Consider the following 20783-nt stretch of genomic DNA (forward strand, 5'->3'; position numbering starts at 1 on the left):
AAATGAAAATGAGGAGTGAAAAGTATATATTTTTCCTTTTTGAAATATAATTGAGTAAGCGTACACGTATTAAGTTTCAGTAATACTGGAGGAAAGTATGAATCTTCCCAACAGTACAGTAACAATGTACAATTTGTGCAAAAGATGTGAGTTCATATTTATTTTAGTGCTCATTTTATGACACTAATATAGTCTCAAACCTTTTCACGAACATTCTGGGAAAACCAAACGTGAGCATATTTCCAGCTGAAATTTCATTTTGTTGATTTCTTCCTGCACAGTGTAAGTTACTGGGATTTCCGTTCCATGGTTCTTGGTCACTTTGCACTATGGTATTGTGGCACCACACATATGATAAGCCTCCTACTTACATCAGACGCCACTTAGCTGCTATGACCTGCTATGCTATCTATCTAGCTTCTTTTGCTATCATCTGTAAAGTATCCATAAACTGCTAACTGTTTATAAACTTACAATATTCTCCAAATGTGGAGTATCACTCCTTATGTACTGAATCTGTAACACTGGTTTCTTCAAGAACAAACAACAGTACAGGCTGTTGACACAGACATCAAACCACACAATGTCTGCTCTGATGCAATATATGATGCTAATGCAGCAGCTATTCAACAAGTCCTGGCAGTAGTGAGATCTACATGAACTGACATCTGAATCTGGTGCAATTTCATTATTGAAAAGAGGTGAGTCAGTATGTCTCTGCCTCCCAAGGGTGCAACTTCCTACAGAGCTGCATTGGCAGGACAGCCACAACGTGTATGCTCCCAGTTTTCAAATAGGAGAGTTGCCATGGTACTGCTTGTCAAGACAACATTGTTAATGTGGAATGATGACTAAATAGTAGCCATTACCGTTCACAATGAAAAACATGTGACTGAAAAAAGTAAGTTTGCATGACAGTCTTATGACCATTTCAGCCAATACGTCAGTCAGACAGAATGTGCAATGATTCTTCTCCTATTTATATATTCTTATTTTCTTCTCCCATCCTATATATATATATATATATATATAATATATATATAGGATGGGAGAATATATATATATATATATATATATATATATAGATGGGAGAATATATATATATATATATATATAAAATGTATACAATAGAAAAGATCACACTTAATTATAGACTATACAAACATACAAACTATATACAGAAAGTATATAATGTTGCTTTTTCGTCTGGCAGTCTGGTAAAGGATGATGGGTTACATGCAAATTAAACAAAGAATATGAGATATGAAATGAAAGTATATGAGATCCACTCTCCAGTACAAAGTAAAATGGATGAGCTTCTCCAGAAGAAAGATACCAACAAGCCAGTTTTACAATATTTGTTATCAACCAAAAGAACTTTGTATTTATATATATTATAAATATATTATTATTAATAATAGAAAATTGTATTAAGAAATGTCAGTTAAGGGGAGCTGTGGAAGTCAACTCTCAGATAAAACTCTTAGATAGAACTGCTTGTATGCTGGCCAGAAACGCAAAGCAAAACCAGCGTACGACAGCAAAGGTATAGCTGACACAGGAATAGTAGTGCAACGTTTCACTGCAGAGTTGCTTGCAAAACATGATCTTCATGGAAGAGTCATTAGCAGGAAACCCTACCTGTGACCTCAACACAAAAGTCAGTGTCTGATGCATAGCATTTAGTTAAACCAGAGGCTTTTTTTATGTGCAGTGGACTGATGGAGTAAAGATAGAACTCTTTGCCACAATCTCCAAAAGCATGTGTGAAGCATAAAAGGAGCAGCATTTGATGAACAGAACACCTTGCCAACTGTTAATGGGGGTAGATCTATTATGCTTTGAGTATGCTTTTGTGTGGCAGCCAGTGGTACAAGAAACAATACAAAGTAGGTGGAAAAATTGATTCCACTATATATCAGCAAATACCAAAAGCAACCAAGCTCAACAAGTTGGAAACAAGCTGAAAAGAGGCTGGCTTCTGATCCAAAACACACCTCAAAATCCACCATGTGAAAATTCTTTAAAAAAAGAATACGAAGACTCTTAGCTGGCTAGAATATTTGTTTGCAAGCTGTGGTATCTGCAAAAAAGTGTGTTACTAAATAGACTTAGTAAGGAGTCCTCAGTTTGCACTTGCCACGGTTAATATTTTGGGGTTAATAATAATAACATAATAATACATAGCCTGGCCCATGCCCAACAACCCCCCTGCCCCCATTTCATCAGCTTCCTGAGTCATGACAACAAATGTGAGTTTCTCAAAGGTAATGTTTCTGTAACCAGCTGTGCTAACAAGCCAGCTAATGCCAACAGCTGTTTAGAAGTACTACAGAACAAGAAACAGAGAGACAGTCCACAATGAACTAACCATAATAGCTACTTAACAATCATTTCCATTGGCTTAGCATACACACAACAGATAAAACACTCAAATATATAGTAAAGAACCCTAAATTCATATATAGATATAGAAAAAATGGGCAATATCAGCTGGAAAAATACTTGACAAAATTCTGCAAATATTAAAATTACATGTAGATTACTTTATGTAGTGATAAACAAAAGTTGCAAATTTGGCTTGGATTCTGTACTGGAGTAACAAATCACTGATTTATTTATTTATTGATTGATTGATTTTTTTATTTAGTATTTGACATACTATCATAACTTTTTGGTATTGAGGTTTGCTGTTTTTATTTTTTCTTTAAAGACAAATTATTGGAAAAAAAAACCCATAAAATATCTAGAATAAAACACTGAATTCAAGTCTGACTGGAGCAGATTATTAGCTGTTATTTTTACTTGGGTAAATCCAGTTCCTCGAATCTCCACTAATTCCTCCTGGCCCTGACTATTCTCAAGCAGTGCAAGCTCACTCCCTGCATATCTGCAAATTCATAACCTTTGGGTTTGTATTGGGGTTGGTAGATTAAATGACTGACTGACTGAGTTTAGTTATTATAAACTCAAATGGAAAGAGGCAACTTCAAGTTAGAGATCGCCGAGTGTATTTACCATGTCAACTTAATGCAGTTGTATGAGCTGAACATAGTTCTGGGTTGGCTGAAGCAACTTCTTTACTCGTGTCTGCGTTCTTCAGAGAAGAAAAGGAAACTTCCACAGGGCTCCGTGTACGAATGAACAAAACGGTTGTTTATTCCAGACTGTACACGTGATGAAATAAAATTAAAACAAAACTTTCAAACCATGGTTAGGTTGTTCCAAATATAAGATGCAACACAAACCGTAACGCTAAACACGGTAAGAAAACTGTGCTGCTACCAGTATCCTCTGCAGCTCACGCCCCACAGCCTAAAACATGTCTTTAAGACATGTTTTAGGCTGTTAGCTCTTAAAGTGACAGTGCACCTATTTTCTGCACATAAACAAATGGTGCCTGAAGACATTTGTATCTACATAATCAGTACAAATATCACTTCTAGCATCTTAATACTACATTAAGCAGCAGTATATACAAATATGCACTTCTTCATAAAAAGTTAATTAACTATTTATATTTACACACAATGCAAACGATGGTCTTTATGGTTTGGCTCCTACAGCAGTGTTACAAAGTTGCACTTTAATTTGAAAGATGATGTGATTCATTTTGATGTTCATGTGTTGGTTCAAGCATGGAGGGGAGGGAAAGGTCCTTTTAGCCAAGGCAGTCCTCTTGCTGCCAAAGACAGAGATTATAGGATTTATGAGCTGGCTAAATACCAAACAAAGGCTTGAAACACTTTCTCATCCTGCAAAGTCCATAAGCGGAGGGTTAGGAAATCTCCACTTTGCAGCTTTTGGAAGCATGTGTGTTGATTAGCCTCGCACAGTCACCTCTAAACAAACAAACACGTAAAGCCAAGGAACACAAGTGGCCAGAGGCAGCTGACCAAAACAGTTGCTCACACAGATCCTTGCTCTAGAAATCAATTGTCCAGTTTTCAAATGTCTGTTTAAAAAACTCTTCCCATTACTCTAATCTGATAGAATATTTGTTTGAATAGAGTGATTTAGATGTGCAGACCTCAACAGTGGTAATTCTCTAGAGAGAAAGAGGAAAGAGTGCTGCTAAGCAGTGTAATGCTATTTCTGACCATAGAGAGTCGCTGCTCACTCAAGAGTTCTAACTACTTCAAACCTTTTTCAAACTTAACTACATCTAGTTATTACATATTATAGTGGGGACCAAAGGTCTGAGATGACTGGTGCTTCCATTTTATATTCTTTTTCATTATGAAATATACTGTGAGCATAACAGCTTGACTGAAAATGAGAATCTTGATGAACTCTTGTGCTTTAAGGACAGCGTGCGCTCGAGTTTGACTCCACAAGTTTACGCAAAATCCTATATTGAGAAGATCAAATCAACCTGAGAGTCATCCGAACAACAATGTCAATGGCATGAATTTGCTTAACATTGAAAAGTAGCCTGTAAGTGCAAAATCTTGAATATTTCTTCTTCTTTTCTACTTATCATAACTTCTCTTTATTTTGATCTTTTTTTCAAAAATTCTAAACTTTCTGTTGTTTATTTCCAGGTTTAGATGAAAAAAAAATCCTTTTGGACCCCACTTTTCTTTAAAAAATGTCACCATTGCTTATTTAAGGAACCTGTCAATGGATGGTTCTGTGGGGAAAAGATAGTTCTTTTTTCTGTACTTTGTAAAAGAACAGAAAACCCAAAAATCATTAATTGAGAAAGAATATTGCTCATTGTTTTGTTTTTTTTCATAATAAGTGGGTTTTGAGTCAATAAGTTTTATGTTCTTAAAATACAGAGAATTACTGTTTGAGGTAATCAACCATAGAACATACATTTATTAATTTTTAGCCAAAACTACCACAAGTAATTCAACAAAGTCAGAAAAAACAGGGTATATATTTAACAGACAATTTCCCCCCACTTCATTTCATTTGACTTTCTCCTCCCTTATGGATATATATATATATATATATATATATATATATATATATATATATATAGAGAGAGAGAGAGAGAGAGAGAGATAGATAGATAGATAGATAGATAGATATACAGTTAAAGACATATAAAACCATAAAGACTGAGAGGGAGAGAGAGAGTGAGTGAGTGAGTGAGTGAGTGAGTGAGAAGAAGAATCAGGCTGTGCTTTATGATGAACTGACAAAACAAAAAGTCTGATGATGTAGTACTTTCTGTAAGGTGAGACTGCGGATTAAATCTTTGTTAATGCATTTTTAAGTGAAGTTGCCTTTTTTCTGGACTATAATCAGACCAAACGATGATCTGATTATTATTTTTTTTTCTCTCAATTCTGGCGAGCGACCCTCTAATGTCTTGGTTCTTGATTTTTTTTTCCTCCAAACTTGCCATCTCTCAATTTATCAGCTGACGTGTTTTTGGGAGACGTTCTGTTTTGACTGGCTTTCAGAACTGAATCCTTCAAAATTACCTGGGTTTTCTTCTAATTGGCTTATGAGCCACAACACACACTTATTTTTACTGTGTAAGGCTTATTAAAAATTATAGTACTGAAGTAAAAGTACATTATTACAAAATAACTCAAGTAAAAGTGAAACTCCTAGGATTTAATTCTACTCAAAAAAGTACAATTACAGGGATAAATGCATTCAATTACTGTAACAAGATTAAATGTAATTCATTATTTTTCACCTCTGATAAGAAAGAAACTCAGTTCAGAAAGGAGGTGTAGCTGTCAAGAAGCTATTACTGAGAAAATAGAAAAAATAGAAGAGAGTTTGCAGTAAAACACAGAAACCGACATATCAGATGTGGAGGTTATATGGACAGATGAGTTCAATTTAAATTAAATTTGCAATTGTGATCACTTTGACTTTGACAAGCAGAAGATGCAAGCAACTTCTAAGACTGAACTTTGGAGGTGTGGAAAAATATTTCTGTGGATTTCTTTGAAAAATTTCAAGCAAGCCTCCCAAATAGCTGTAATAAAGGCAAAGAGTGGACACAGTAAAAAAAGGGAAACTAGATTAATAACTGATTTATAATCGTACAGTTTAAACAGCATGGATCCACAAACAGACTCACTATTTGATTCCTCGCACAGACAACTACATACATATCAGTGTCATTAAGGTTACTGAAGAACTCACAGTTCTTAATGAACACTTAAGAGTAATTGAATAATAAGTCTAGAGTTGAAGGGGTTTATTAGCAAAGTACTGATATAACAAATAAAACATAACACCTATTACACAACCCCAAACAAACTAACATATACGCACTATATCTGTATTAAATTACTTTGTCATATTGGAGATTTTGACATCCACTGACACTGTTTCGTGACCGAAAAAGTTCTTTTCACTGGAAGGGGTGGGACTGGGGGGTTGGAAGCCGTGACAGTAACAGGATTCAGCAGGGCAGAGTGGCTGTTCCAACCACTGCCACAAATTCCTAATCTAGACAGGGGTCTGTGAAAACAGTTCACAAGGAAGCAGGCGGAGAACACAAAAGTGAATGGAGGCACTTAGACCACAAAGCAAGACTTATGTAGAAATATTTGGCATATCCCTGCTAATCAGATTAGCATGGTGCAACTTTGACCATGAAGGGGTAAAACTGCAAACTGGATGGATTCATGATTACACATTCAGTCAAGCAGAAGAAGCAGCCATGGAATGGTCATGCAGCTGGAAAAATACCATAAGCCCTTTCTCTGAGTTAAAGACTGGCAAGCGTCCCTACGACTTCAGTTTGCAGGATATTTTAGCGACCCTTCGAACCGATAATCCTTTGTTTTGTGAGGGTGACATTGTTGGTAATAAGACAATGAAATCTGTATAATTACAGAACTAAGTGTTGCCCATTTCATCCTTTACTCAAGAATAAAGCAGGGCTTAAAAAGAAGAATCTATTCTTGATATGAAGGAATGGATAAAATTCATTTGCGTAATTATACAGAATTATGTCTAAAAGCTTTGTGGACACCTGCCTGACCAATATTTCTTCGCATATTTCTTTCTCTGCTCTGCCTGGAAGGCTTTAGACTAGATGTTGGAACATTGATGTTGGGGTTTGATTGCATTTAGCTACAAAAGCACTAGAGAGGTCAGGTCGTGATGTTGGATGACTAGTTTTGGATCATAACCCGCACTCCAACTAATCCCAAATGTATCATCCCAATGGTGGGGGGATTTATACCCCTATAGCTGATGCTGGGCGTTGTATGTATGGACGCTGCAGCGTCCCATACTATTGGTTCTACTGTGAATGCCTGTGTCAGCAAAGGGTGGACCTTAAAGTGGTTCAGTTTACTGACTGGAAAAGGGTGTCTGGATACTTTTGTACCTCTTTTTGAGGCGAAAGAGTCTACACTTTCACCTTAGTGAAAGAAATCAATTCAAACCTGTAATAACATCAAGATTTATTTTAATGTATTATTATTATTATTATTATCATTTATGTATTTATTTTATTTTATTTTTTTAATAGGTGCAAGTTCCAATGATATTACTTGACAGTAACCTGTACCTTTATACCTTCGTTTTCAGATTTCTCAGAGATGTCATTCAGCTTCCATAATGATTTATTCTGGTCTGCAGCAGCAAAAAAAGGCAATCAAACTTCTAGCATTCCAGAATATATGAGCAGAAGAGTGAATGATAGAGAGACAAAGAGGAAATAGCGTAAAATGTGCACTATTATTATTATTATTATTATTATTAATAATAATAATAATAATAATAATAATAGGCTATATACTTATTTACTTGTTTTTATTATCGCTTAATTGTTAAACTTTGATTTGAGTAAACATTGTATCCTTTGCAGAAGTAGTGATATTAGTACAAATAGTATTTTATACTAGTACTAAAAGCATTTTTTCGCTTCCAGTTAAATGTATCCTATTCTGAATACATGCCACTGAGTGCAAATCTCTTAATGTACTTATTTAATTTCTTTTTATTTAAGTAAAATATCAAATAGACGGATAAACAGACAAATTCTTTGACTGTACTACGGTCAAAACGGGCCTGTGCTAAAGACCATTTGAAAAACTTTATTCCGTCTGAATTCAGGGAACAACCCGTCCTTTCAAAACAACACCACCGACTCTGCTCACTGACCGCTGCCCGTTAACCGGGTACAGTATTATTTTATTGTCATATTATTATCTGCTATTATAGGACTAAAATTCGGGTATTCTTAGTACATATTAATTGACGTACCTATAGCATAGTATACAATGCGCAAGCAACTTTAATATGGTGTTTTTCGGCCAAGAATGATCCACCACAGATACCTGTCAAGTTAGCTAGCCAGCTAGCTAGCTAGCCTGCTTTCTTGGTGTAGTAAGCTTAACGTTGCAAACAAAAGTACAGTATGCCTGGAAATTTGAGTGGTAGTGGTTTAGATATGAACCAGTCGATTGTCTTGGCGAACGGTTTTCATTATTTTAGACACCCACTTTAACTGACACAGACTTTGATGTGCATCTAAGCTAGCTAGCTGCTTTGCTAACTTAGTTAACAAGCTAACCAGACATTCACAGATATACGAAGCTGAATTCAGCTGCTTATTTGAATTTTCCTGTAAAGTTACCACCTTAAATGGTGCACCAGAATGAAATTGCTGCATCATTTAAGGTGGCACGGGAAAAAAGAGCGCTTCAGAGGCCAAATTCAGCCTCTTCACAGCTATGTAGGGAAAACATTTACTACAGAGCTAGCTAGCTCGCTATATGCTCGATATTTTCACGTTTTTATGTTGAACTGTTTGGTTTCAGAGTAGTTAACTAGGATGTTTGAAACACCAAATCCTTCTTAGCTTCTTAAAGCTAGCTACAAGTTTAGCCTATATGCTAAAATGTTCTTACGGGGTTCATTCTGCTGCTCCTCAAGATCATATTACATACGTCTCCATTTCCCAGAACATGAAAATCTTTATATGGCCGATATATTGAATGACTGCACATCTCATCGTGTAAGAGCAGCTATCTGTCTTCTGTTTACACCTGTAGCACTTGGCTTACTTCTCATAAGTGAACTGATTTGTCGATCTGACACAATTACACCAGTCAGCTGCACTAATACATGATGTCTCCTATGTAGTCCCAGTCATCTCTCTTCTATTTTTCAGGGTGCACATCTGTAGTATTCATGGGGGGTTAAACATTATAAGTGCTTTTGTGAAGGACTGATCCACCTCAGCTATAAGCCCCCTTATCTGTGGCCGTTCCGAGTTTTCGAAATCCAATGGCATCAGAAGAAATGGAAGGCATGTGTCCTCTGCCCGAGATGACCAACATCAAGGTGGAGCCCTCTGTAAGCATTGGCACGACAGAGGATGCCGGCTCGCAGAATGTGGCCATGGGCATAAAATTCATCTTGCCTAACCGCTTTGACATGAACGTGTGCTCCCGCTTCGTGAAGTCACTGAATGAAGAAGACAGCAAGAACATCCAAGACCAAGTGAACTCTGACTTGGAGGTGGCCTCAGTCTTGTCTAAAGGTAAGGCAAAAAAAAAAACTGCTAATTGCAGCAGTTTGGGAAATAATAATTTGTTTTGTTTACAGGTTGAATCTTTCTTTCCTTTTTTTCCAATCTCCAGCGGAATGCAATATCCAGACTTCTCCTTCTCCCGGAATTCAAGTTAGGCATGTTTACACACCGTCCACCACCAAGCACTTCTCTCCAATAAAACAGTCGACAACGCTAACCAACAAACACCGCGGCAACGAGGTCTCCTCAACTCCACTGCTTGTTCACTGTAAGCCAAACACCTTTCATTTTGTCTGCTATGTTACCATCCATATACTACAAATGCTATGATAAGCAGGAGACTCTAGTTCTGTAATTCAAACACAAAATATAGCTGGTGAAGTTGTTTTTTCTCACCACTGTAGTCTTTTCTGTACATACCGTACATACTACACATTTCTCATAATTCTTTCAACTTGTGATTTTTTGCAGCTCTGTCTATTCACCAACTTGCAGCACAAGGTGAAATGGTGTTCCTAGCCAGTCGAATAGAACAAGGTAAAGCTTATGTAATTATATATACTAAGATGTGTTTTCATTGACAGTTACCTCTTCATAATCCTGTAATGACACCTGTTTGTTTCCCACCAATCAGAGTCAGTCATAAACCTGCAGGACGAAGAGGGCTTCACTCCACTCATGTGGGCGGCAGCTCATGGTCAGATCGCTGTGGTTGAATTCCTGTTACAGAGCGTGAGTACAACACACATAATCTACAGTCATCAAAAACCTTAATCTGAACAAGAAAACTATAATGTGAGTTTTCTTAGGTTGATACTATAGAAGTATTTAGTAAGTACACTGATTTCCGTCAAGTGCAGTTGCCAAGTCATAACAGGCATTGAAATACAAAATAGACCATATAGTACAAATTAGTGTACATACAACACCCAACATGCACTCACTTTTTTTTTGTAGGGTGCGGACCCCCACATCTTGGCAAAAGGAAGAGAAAGTGCATTGTCGTTAGCCTGCAGTAAAGGCTATACAGACATAGTCAGAATGCTCATTGATTGTGGTGTGGACGTCAACGAGTATGACTGGGTAAGAAACACTTTTTGAGAATCACATGTACAACAATGTAGGAATGTGCTTTTTCAGTCCCAGCAGGATCGCTTGGCCATTTTTCTGACTAAAATGCCTAATTTTGCAGTGGCTTTTCTCAGATGCTGTGGTAGCATTTACACTTTGTTTTAACAATTAAAATTAAAGAAGTATGCAACTGCTAGTCGTCTTGGCTATGTTTCGTGAACATGTTTGGAATGTAGCCTAGTTAATTCCTGATAAATAGAAGGGGGAACTAAACTGAAATACCTCAGAGAACCAAGAATATATATAGACGTCAGTTCAAGATATTAAAAAAAAAAAAATAATAACTGTTTTCAAGTCTTGTCAAAAGGATTTTAAATGTTTTACATTAAACTGATGGAATGAAACTAATTATAAACAAAATAAGCACGTATACGGGCTAATATGGGAATTGTAGGCCGATGACAATATTTTTCATGTATATATTTGCTGATGCTGATGCACAAACATTTAAATAAATGTAGAAATGGGGACTAAATTTACCAGACTAAGCCTTACAGCCCTATGATTTCTGTAGGGTAACAAATTCAGTAAAATAATTAAATGTTATGTTCTTCCAGCATGCAGTAAATATATGATCAAATATCAGTTTAAAATATTGGCCAAATCTAAACATCTGTCCGATGATCATTTTTAAAGCAGTCACCTGCCGATACCGATATGCTTGTGTTATTATTGTAAGTTATTGTTAGTAAAAGTATAATTTTAGTCCAATTTTCAATGCTCTGTAACTTATTTCAGTAAAGTATCCAGCAGACAGCTGAGATATCGTAAATTTAGAGATAGCTCTGTTTTGTGAAGAGTCGTACCTACAGGCATGTTTTTGCGCTTACAGAACGGAGGAGCCCCTATACTTTATGCTGTCCATGGTAATCATGTCCGTTGTGTGGAAATCCTCTTGGGTAAGAGTGCTAAATTGAAGCTTGACAAAGTTGTACAATGACTTGTGCAGTATACTAAAATTTTCTGTACAGTAAGTAACATTGAACTCTTTGAACAGAGAATGGAGCTGACCCAACCATGGAGTCTGACTCAGGCTTCAATGCTATGGACATGGCTGTGGCAATGGGCCATAGACATGGTAACTACACTTTCACTTATTTTACCAGTTTGGACAAATGCATTAAATATCCCACCAGTGCAGCAAACGCTTGTTTATTTTGTAACCCTCAAAAACACAATTGCAGAGCGTCCTATCTCAACATGTTCCCTTCCAGTTCAACAGGTCATGGAAGCACATCTACTGAAGCTGCTACAAGGAATCAAAGAGTAACTGTTACTGAGGAAGGAGAGAAAGGAACTGAATATAACTGAACATCACTGAGGAGGTCTGTTAGACAAAACAGATGAACTGGACAATTCATCACTTTGCATGTTTACATTACTCGTGTAGAAACCACTTTCGCTGTGGTTTCTTCGTCCGTTATGTTGTTTTAATTTTTTTGGTCATTTTTATTATGACAGTGTGCAAAAAAATGTGTAGGCATCCCTTAACTTTTATGTATTGTGTATATTTATTTAGATGCGTGGACTATGTGTGAAGCTGTTCTGTGTGAACTCAGTGTAGGTTTTTTTTAATGAAATAATACAAAAACCAACTGTTTGCATTATGTACTTGAACCTGCCAACTAAATTTTACAATAAAATGACAGGCAAAAGCAGAAAGTACTTTTTTTCATTTCAATTATGTCTTTTTTTTATTATCCTGCAAATATTTTTATAAGACAAATAGGGTAAATTGGTAGGTTTCATTTATGTAATACTGACAGTAACAGTTTGTGAAAAATGAAAGATCAAAATGAATGCCCTGATGAACTCAGCTCAGCTTCTTTTCCTACTTGGCCAGTCCACTGTTCTATTGGTGGAATATTCAAATGACTGGAATGTAACTGAACTAGTGCATAAAATGATTTGCTGTTGGGCAATAAATTAGAATAAATCTGTATACATTAATCTACACCACATTACAAACCAATTAAGCAACCATGAGAAAATGATCAAGCATTGGGTACCCAATTTAAAATAGTTAAACATTTAGTCCAAATGACAAAAGCCTGATTCACTGGTGTTCATTCTCAGTCATACATTAAAAACAATTTGATATAGTTCAAACAAAAAAAAGAAACTAATCAAGAAGCATTGACTTTAACACACTTATGGAATGCTATCTAGACAACCAATCAGGAGGCTTAAGTTTGGAACAAGCATGCTTACTCGCTCACTGATCCTAAACAGACCAACTAATAAGGTTTTTGATTTAAGCAATGCTTGATTTGATTTAAGAGATGCTATAAAATGTATTAACCCAACCCTAATTCACTAGAAAGTAACAAATGCATACATTCTAGCTGGTTTTAAACTTCACTTTAAAAGCATGAAGTCTTCAGTTGTTTGAGATGCAGTGTATGCTCAATTTAGAATAAATGATACAAAACAAGGTGCCTGTTAAACCGAGTCAACAGATCAGTATTATTGCAATAAAATGTTTTTTCCTAAACTAAGCAATGTCTTATGCAAACTGTTTTGACAAACTACCAAAAATAAGGCTACACATTTAACCTTTTTCTCCTCCAAAAGACCAAGTTTCGTAGACATTTAGAGAACATTACCATCAGTTTCCATAGTCTACACACAACAATCTTTTTGAAGCATTAAAACAGAAACATAAGTGACTAAACCTCTTTTTCCAGTGAGATGAAAGCGCTACATACCAGCTGGTTGTAAGAAGTAAAAATAAGTCAAATGAAAAATGTGCAGAGAAGGCAGTGATGTATTTAATAAGCATTTAATAGCAAATGTTTATTTCCAGATGTTGGCTTGAGCTAGGCCACAAAGGAGTGAGCCTCAGTAACAGGGAGATAGACGGGCAGGACGCCCCACAGACCGCACACACTCACACCTCACTGTGTGAAGCTTTGCACGGTAAACACAATCTCACACCCTCAGCCTGGACACAAGGGGGACACAGCAGTGCACAAGAGGACAAACAGGACGAGTGGGGTTGAAATATATTTATAAAAGAAAAAAAAAAAAACAATTGCCCAAAAAGGGGTTTGGGGGAGTGGTGGGGGGGGAGAGTCCCACATGACCCAGCTGAGACAGGAGCTTCCAAACGTCTGACCCTCCCTTCAAGTTAGTTAGCCTCATCCTTTGAAGCCTCATCGAAATTCTCCACAAGATCTGCAAAGGATAGAATTTACAACAGGGATGTTATAATGTAGTTAATGGGAGATTTAGAGACAATACGCTGTGAGCCAAACTGTTTTTACACTACTAAAATGACAGACACTGGGGAATGGTTTCTTTTTAATTTGTTTTATCGTCAGGGCGGACTGCAAAACTATTTTGGAAACCAAATTACAAAACAAATTAAACTACTAAAGGATCTCCATTTTTATATCGGCAAGAATCTATTCCATGCTTGTTTTATAGCCTGTACAATGGTGTAAACTTATTTCTAAACAAGATAATCGGTTTTATCTGAAAGTCTTTGTACTCGGACACCTATATAAACCTTTGTCCTAGAACTCCCATTTATACCCCCCACCCCAACCAAAATAATCAAACAATAAAACATGGAATCATACAACCCGATCTGGTAAACCGAACCAGCCTAACCATGACTTAAAAATGACCCATTCTTGTTAACATTCTTGAAAGGTCTGCTGACCTTGGCAATGTACCACAAAGGGTCACTTGGGATCCTCATGATGCAATACCCTGATTTATGTTGCCAAATTATTCTATAGGGAAACTAATGGACTTGGACACCATAAAGAAAAAATGCACATCATTTCACTGACCCTTTAATAAAAACACATAGGAACAGTTCCATTGACAAGCTGTGGAAGCAATGGTCACTTACGCTGGTTCATTCATTAAATGTGACACTTTGTTTCTAAATTTAAAATTACTTGCTTTTATGCTTTTACCGAGCAGTCACGGTTTGTAAATTGGACTTTGGTCCAAATATATAAATACAAAAAGAACACTTGCTCTCTAAAACTTCTGTATGAAACATCTTGCGTAAACATCTTGGCATACATATAATTTCTGTATAGCTACAGCCCTAATTTACGAACTACAAATAACATTTGTTACACTCAGCTTGGCTGGGTTAACAGATCTGAATGAAAGACGAAAGAAGGTGCGAACTGTGGGGCTACGGACACGCTTTGAAGCATTACATGACCATCCAATCAAGAGTGCCAGGAATTACATCTAATCTATGCTGGAACTGCTAGTGTTTATATGAAACATGATTCGGGTTATTTTGCCCCGTCTGCTTGAGGACGTCAACTGTCTCAAGCTTGCACGCACACACAAATGTGTGTGTTCCCGGGCGACCAAAAAACGAGCGCTGGGGGACTGGAAAGTCCGCAGCTGTAAAAATGGAAGTGCGGTGGATCAAAAGCAGGTTGCCTTTTATGAGATGAAATCTGATAAATGAGACTTCCACTGTTCTGCTCCAGGGTGTCAGACTCAAATCACTTACAGAAGGGGCCCCCTGATCTGATTGTTTTCAGAAGGGACTGGAAAAAAAAATAAAAGGACGAAGCTTAGTAACGGCGAGACGGCAAGAGCCGTTAACCCCTTGTCATCATGTGCGGCAAGTTCATTTGGTAGAGCAGGAGATGTAATCGTTTGTTACGTTGACTGAATTTGGGTTGCTGGAAGGAGCTGGCTAGGTGAGAGCAAGAGGGTAATCATAATGGCAACCTTGTGCGTTGGCTTCATTTTCTTCAAAAAGAAAAGCAAAGCCTGCTTTCAGGGCTCATAAACCATACAGTTTTAAACTCCATTCTGACAGATGAATCTTAAACCTTAAACCGGCCTCCTGAAACTGTTTTGATGTCATGACCCAACTGACTGTGCTGAAGAAAGCAAGCTGTGCTGCGCTTATGTTACTACATGAAAACCACATATGGCAATCATTCTGTAGCTATGCAACCTACAGGGAATAATATAAAATGTACACAGTATATACTATGAGTTAGTGGGTGGGTAAACAGACAGGTGGATGGATAGTTGTGTGGGGGAGAAGCTCATGAGTACAGACTTTGAGAGCAATTACAAATGATTTTAGATGGGTAATAAAGCTCAAAAGAAAAAAAGTGAAAAGGGCCTACTAACCTGGAACTTCATCATCATCTTCCTCTCCTGCTGCCACTGGTGCCTTTCCATCTCCTGCTGCAATAAATAACAGAACAGAGTTAGCAGCAGTTATGATACTTGACATATCTGCTTAGTACCAATTGGAAAACAAGTCATCCACTCACAAACGAAAACAGCATAAGCCTAGTCTTCAGATTCCAAACAAAGGATGACGCACCACACTTGTTTTTGTTCTGATGTACAATTACCATCTGACAGTACTGTCTACTTTTAACTACAGAGAAAGCTCAGCTTCCTGACATCACTTCCATTCTCAGCCAAGCAGTGTTTTTATTTATTTATTATTTTTTTTAAAGAGACTATTCAAAGACCAGAGGTGGGCAATATGACTACATTTTATCGTAATAATGACAGATTTTGTGATAAAACAATTTGCATTTCTGGGCATACTGCAGATATGGTCATGTTTTATTGCATAGAGCATAAATAGTCCTGTTTAATTGGATTTAGTGTAGCACTGCATGCAACGCTGAATTATTATATTCATTCTTTTTGATAGTGTTTAAATGACAAGAGCATTGTATGTGTCAAAACAGTGATATGTATCATGAAAACGTATGTATTGTAACCAGATGTACTGGTACAATTACTTTTAAATATACAACTGTTATGAACTGTAAGTAGAGAAGCTATATACCTCTAAAGCTGTATCTATTCTGTAGCTGGCCAAATCAGCATTATGCCCATATTAGAAAGCCTGCTTCTGTGCTGGTTTTCTCCGAGACAAATGAATGCCGTTTTCATGCATTGTGGCAAAGTAAAATGCTGCAAAGTCAGTATGTGTCGCTGTATGTACATTAGTCCTCCAAATGTTGCTGGATCCCTTAAATTTCGAGTTGTTAAGTCAAAATATGAATATTATAACATGAAAGTTAACACTGCTGTGCACTGAGTTGACATAAGATTGGCAACATTACCCAAAAATCCCACAAAAATAATCAAGCTTTGTCCAGTGTGGTAGTAAAATTTCCTTAGCAGTAGTAGCCTACAGACTGTGCTATAACACCCTTGAAGTTTAACAGTATTACTCACATGGGATGTCATTTCTACAAGCGGAAGAGCGAGCTTGCTTGTAGCAAGTATGTAGCAATATTCATATTTCGACCACAGGACGTGTTAGAAGCGTTTTTTTGAAAAACTGCGATAATTTTTTTTCCCCTCAGAGAAATATGCTTAAAACATGGAGTTGCTAACATGGGAATGAAAACGATTACAGAATGACACACATCTTCGGGTCTACTTAAACAACACCAAGCTTATTTGCATTTTTACATTTGGACGACATGTTCAATATTATTTAGCAGCCTTTAAACTGTCCTCTCTAACTCTGTCAATTCTTGTTCCCATAGCATAGTCATCTGCTTACTCATCAATCATCGCCGATATCCAATCACATCATCTTGTTGCTCAGGCCTAATTAAACTTTATTTTGGCTGAAAATTGTTGCATATTTTGTAAAATGTTATTTTAATGCATGCTTACATTGTAATGGATATACGAATCACCACCCTCAAAACAATGCTTCACAATGCACTTTAGACCCCTAGATTAAAAGAGTACATTAAGCATACTCCTGAAGTAAAAAATGTTTACATGTAGAATATGCAGAGAAAAGAAGAAGGAAAAAACAGGGAATCTAAACCCCCTTCTTCAGTCTACAATAGTATTTGGAAGAGAAGTTACAGGACCTTCTATTGAAGAATCAGCTGCACCCTGCCAAATGTCATACCCTACCCCCACCCCCTTACACACACCTGTTCACAATTCCCTCTACAGACAGCACACTCACTCAAATCAGTATGTCAAATACCATGCAGAAAATGAGAATCCCTGCAATGCTTTTTAAACAAGTGCATCACCTGAAATTACAAATGCAGCTATATCTACTTTTAATTGTCAAGGGAAAATACACTCAGCCAAAAAACATTTCACCCCCCACTCCCCAAGCATCTCCGCATATGGAATTGTCATTCAAAATAGATTAGAAAACTAAATGACTACTGTTCAACCACTGGGTATTTTTTACATTTGATCAGTTCTTTTCCTTGTTTCAGTGTAACAAACTGAATGAAATGGAGGGCAAAACACAACAGCTAATAACTCAATCATACCTTGTTTGGGCAGGGCCTCAGCGAGTTTTCGCAGACTGGTCAAGCTGTCCGCGCCGAGCTGGTTGAGAATGGAGGGCAGCATCTCTGTAAGCTGCTTGGTCTCGGCATGGCCTGTGATGGTGAAGGTGTTGGCTGCCAGCGAAGCCTGCACTTTGGGGTTGTTGAAGTGGATCACTGTTCCCTGGTTTGTGAACATGTTCACCTGCAGAGTGACACAAAAGACTTAAGGGGTTAACAGACTGCAGTGACACAGCTTCTGGTTAGACTGGTCTGAATCAGATGATCCCCCACCCACCCCCCCCATTTAAAAGGGTAAAAGTAATTTTAGGCTGTTTACTAGTAATGCTAACACCAATTTGTTCAAACCACTTTGGCAAAATAAATCAATCACTCCAACCTGATTTGACGCTCAGGCTAACTTTTAAGAATCTTTATATATTCGCACAGTAACAGCTTGTTTGTGTGCAATACATTGTTTCGACTCATGGGCATTACATATGTTTGTCTGTGAAAATGTGATGGCCCCTTCATAAAGTGCCTTGTAAACTGTGTGACAGTGGTGTTACACATCTTATATACAAATGCGATCTTGGCCAATCTTCTGTGGCAGGCTGTGCTGCATCATTTAAGCCCATGTGTGCCAAGTCAGATTATATGTTAAAGATTTTGGGGTAACAAGCTAATAATGCAAGAAAGTAACATTGTGCCAAAAATTAGGTCGGCAGACCAATAAAAAGGCCTCACCATATGACACTCAATTCTGTCTGTAAACAAAACATTAAACTGCCATGAACCGTTGAACATGTGAACTTGGTCCTTGGGCCTTTTTCTGTCCATTATGTGGCAGTTAGCGATGCTGGCACTGGTAAACTAAAGGAAGGGCCGAACTAACATTTGAGCTAAAACATAAAATGCATAATAAAGTTAACTTTAATTTCTTGTCTCTTCCACACAAAAAGTCATTCCATTCCCCATTAAAAAAAAGATTTGACACGTGTTAATTGCTTTTTTGATACAGCAGCAGATAAACTGATATTTTAGACCTCAATTTCTGACACTGCCAGAATTCGCAGGCTGTTTTTGGTCACAATCTTTGTTACACACTTGAAAAAAACCCAGTTAAATGAGTATTATGTTATCCAAACACAGAGACAAGTGACTGATTATCCAAAACCAAACACAGGACAGAACTGAATGTACACCGTCACACCTTCCACATGGTTGACCCTACATGTATCAGCCCAGACACACTGAATAACTGTCTAAACACGTTCCACGCAAAATGGACGTAATCCCTCCTAAACACATCTAACAAAACAGTCAAGCGAAATGAGACATCACCTCCTCGATCCCGGAGATGTTATTGACGCCTAACTTTTTCAGGGAGAACTGAAGTTTCTTGTCATCGGCGGTGGCGGTTCTGTGTACAACCTTCTTCTTTCTGCGTGCGGTTCCCTGTTCGACAGACATACAAAATGATCAGAAATCAGAAATAAAGTTAGCAGGTTACATATGTGGTCTAAAAATATTCTTTCCGTTCTTACCTTTCCACCGATGCGGACTTGCGCCTGCAGCTTGGCTAATTTCTCCTGGTTCATTACTGTTTCTTTCATCTGTAGGAAACAGCACATGTGAGTGAGCGCAGAGCAAGTCAGTCAGCAGGACAGCTAACTAACACTTAGCTGCAGGTTTGATAGCTCGCAGGGGTGCGGTCTGAAGTGACTTCACCAGCTAGTGTCTCTTAATATATGTCTTATGTTTGAAATAGAGAGACTTCTTAACCAACAACGGTAGATATAAAACGTTCTGAGCACCAAATCTAGCTGTAACTGATGTTTATCTAACTGAACAGAGAGATTGCACTCATGTTACAGGCCGAGGCGCCGGCTAACGCTACCTCTGCCGAGAATTACAAGTTATCTAGTTAGCATTTCTGCAGGACAACATCGAGACCGCTGTCAGAATATCATATCTGGTTAGTAAAGTAGGTAAGGCTACAATTAGCGGGACGGAACCTGTAACTGTTCCGTCCACAAGAGACAGACACGGCGTGAACTTGGCCTGAGAGGCAGCGCTGCGCTAATGCTAACGTTACCTGAGGCTCGTCTAGGCGAACAGACTCACAGAGAACACAAACGAAGACACCACAGTTATGAGTAAAACACTCGCACATTAGCCGTAACGACAGCGGTTAATGTTACTTATGCGACTTTAATGTCCGTAAAAGAAGGTGAATTAACCAACAGTGACGAGCCTGGCTCCAGCCTCATCCAGCGGCGGCACGCTAACCGTTAGCCTGCTGCGCTCGGTTAGCTGGTTCGGGCCGCTCGCTCCGCCAGGCCCGCGACCCGGGCTCTCTACTCAACTCAGCGAGCTTTCCGCGGACGATCCGTAAGAAATAACCACCGGTCCAGCACACCGGTCACTTAATTTACCTTGAGCCGCAAAGCTGGGAGTGTCTGTGCAGGAAAAAGAGTGTTTTAGAGGTTCCTCACTGACCTGCACGCTAGCAGCGAACACACGCGGAGAGCAAGATGGACGCGAGAGAGGGGGACGGAAGTGACGCGAGGGTTGAAATGCGACGCAGCCGGTTGCAATAAAAAAATAAACTTTTTTATTATTAGTTTTCGAAATTAATAAAAAAAAGCACAATTGACACAGTAAATATAAAAACAGTATGGAGAGAAGGCAGTGTATGAAAAACTTTAAAAAAGGACACACAGACATACATTTAAAGGGCTGGTTCCCTACATTACTCTTGTGTTTTATTATTATTTTTCTGAGGTCCACTTACACATTTGTGAACCAAATCGATCATAATTTATTTTTACTCTATCCCTTAAAATCACATAGATATTTTGTTTATTTCTGTGCCTTTAAGACTGGTAAGAGAAATCTCT

General features: G+C 37.8%; 3 protein-coding genes across 5 annotated transcripts in view; 1 reads left to right on the forward strand and 2 right to left on the reverse strand.

Annotated features, from left to right (window-relative positions):
* Nucleotides 1–3306, reverse strand: part of LOC118814370 (NACHT, LRR and PYD domains-containing protein 12-like) — a 31175-nt gene extending 27869 nt beyond the window's left edge. For all 3 annotated transcript variants that reach the window (XM_036579952.1, XM_036579949.1, XM_036579951.1), the window contains exon 1: nt 3019–3306. The gene's annotated coding sequence lies outside the window, so the exon portion shown is untranslated. The remainder of the gene's footprint in view (nt 1–3018) is intronic.
* A 4709-nt stretch (nt 3307–8015) lies between these two features.
* On the forward strand, nt 8016–13646 carry ankra2 (ankyrin repeat, family A (RFXANK-like), 2). Its single transcript, XM_036579953.1, has 9 exons — nt 8016–8111; nt 9107–9478; nt 9579–9737; nt 9941–10006; nt 10104–10201; nt 10427–10552; nt 11433–11499; nt 11598–11678; nt 11815–13646. The coding sequence occupies exons 2-9, from the start codon at nt 9223–9225 to the stop codon at nt 11868–11870; spliced, it is 909 nt and encodes a 302-aa protein (XP_036435846.1). The 5' UTR covers nt 8016–8111; nt 9107–9222; the 3' UTR covers nt 11871–13646.
* btf3 (basic transcription factor 3) lies at nt 13358–20463 on the reverse strand. The gene is made up of 6 exons (XM_036579954.1): nt 20383–20463; nt 19428–19496; nt 19225–19338; nt 17884–18085; nt 15731–15787; nt 13358–13777 (listed from the first exon to the last, which is right to left on the reverse strand). Exons 2-6 carry the CDS (start codon nt 19494–19496, stop codon nt 13731–13733), a joined length of 489 nt encoding a protein of 162 aa, XP_036435847.1. The 5' UTR covers nt 20383–20463; the 3' UTR covers nt 13358–13730.
* Between the last annotated feature and the right edge of the window lie 320 nt (nt 20464–20783).

The sequence above is a fragment of the Colossoma macropomum genome, unplaced genomic scaffold, assembly GCF_904425465.1.
Source record: "Colossoma macropomum unplaced genomic scaffold, Colossoma_macropomum, whole genome shotgun sequence".
NCBI classification, from domain to species: domain Eukaryota; kingdom Metazoa; phylum Chordata; class Actinopteri; order Characiformes; family Serrasalmidae; genus Colossoma; species Colossoma macropomum.

Bases quoted from the DNA above. Each gene is read 5' to 3' on its own strand.
- btf3 (XM_036579954.1), bottom strand. From the start codon at position 19,496: ATGAAAGAAACAGTAATGAACCAGGAGAAATTAGCCAAGCTGCAGGCG. The intron at 19,339-19,427 runs GTAAGAACGGAA...TCTGTCGAACAG, and splicing joins AAGTCCGCATCGGTGGAAAG to GGAACCGCACGCAGAAAGAA. The intron at 18,086-19,224 runs GTGATGTCTCAT...GTCACTCTGCAG, and splicing joins ACATCTCCGGGATCGAGGAG to GTGAACATGTTCACAAACCA.
- ankra2 (XM_036579953.1), top strand. From the start codon at position 9,223: ATGGCATCAGAAGAAATGGAAGGCATGTGTCCTCTGCCCGAGATGACC. The intron at 9,479-9,578 runs GTAAGGCAAAAA...TCCAATCTCCAG, and splicing joins GGCCTCAGTCTTGTCTAAAG to CGGAATGCAATATCCAGACT. The intron at 11,679-11,814 runs GTAACTACACTT...GTTCCCTTCCAG, and splicing joins GGCAATGGGCCATAGACATG to TTCAACAGGTCATGGAAGCA.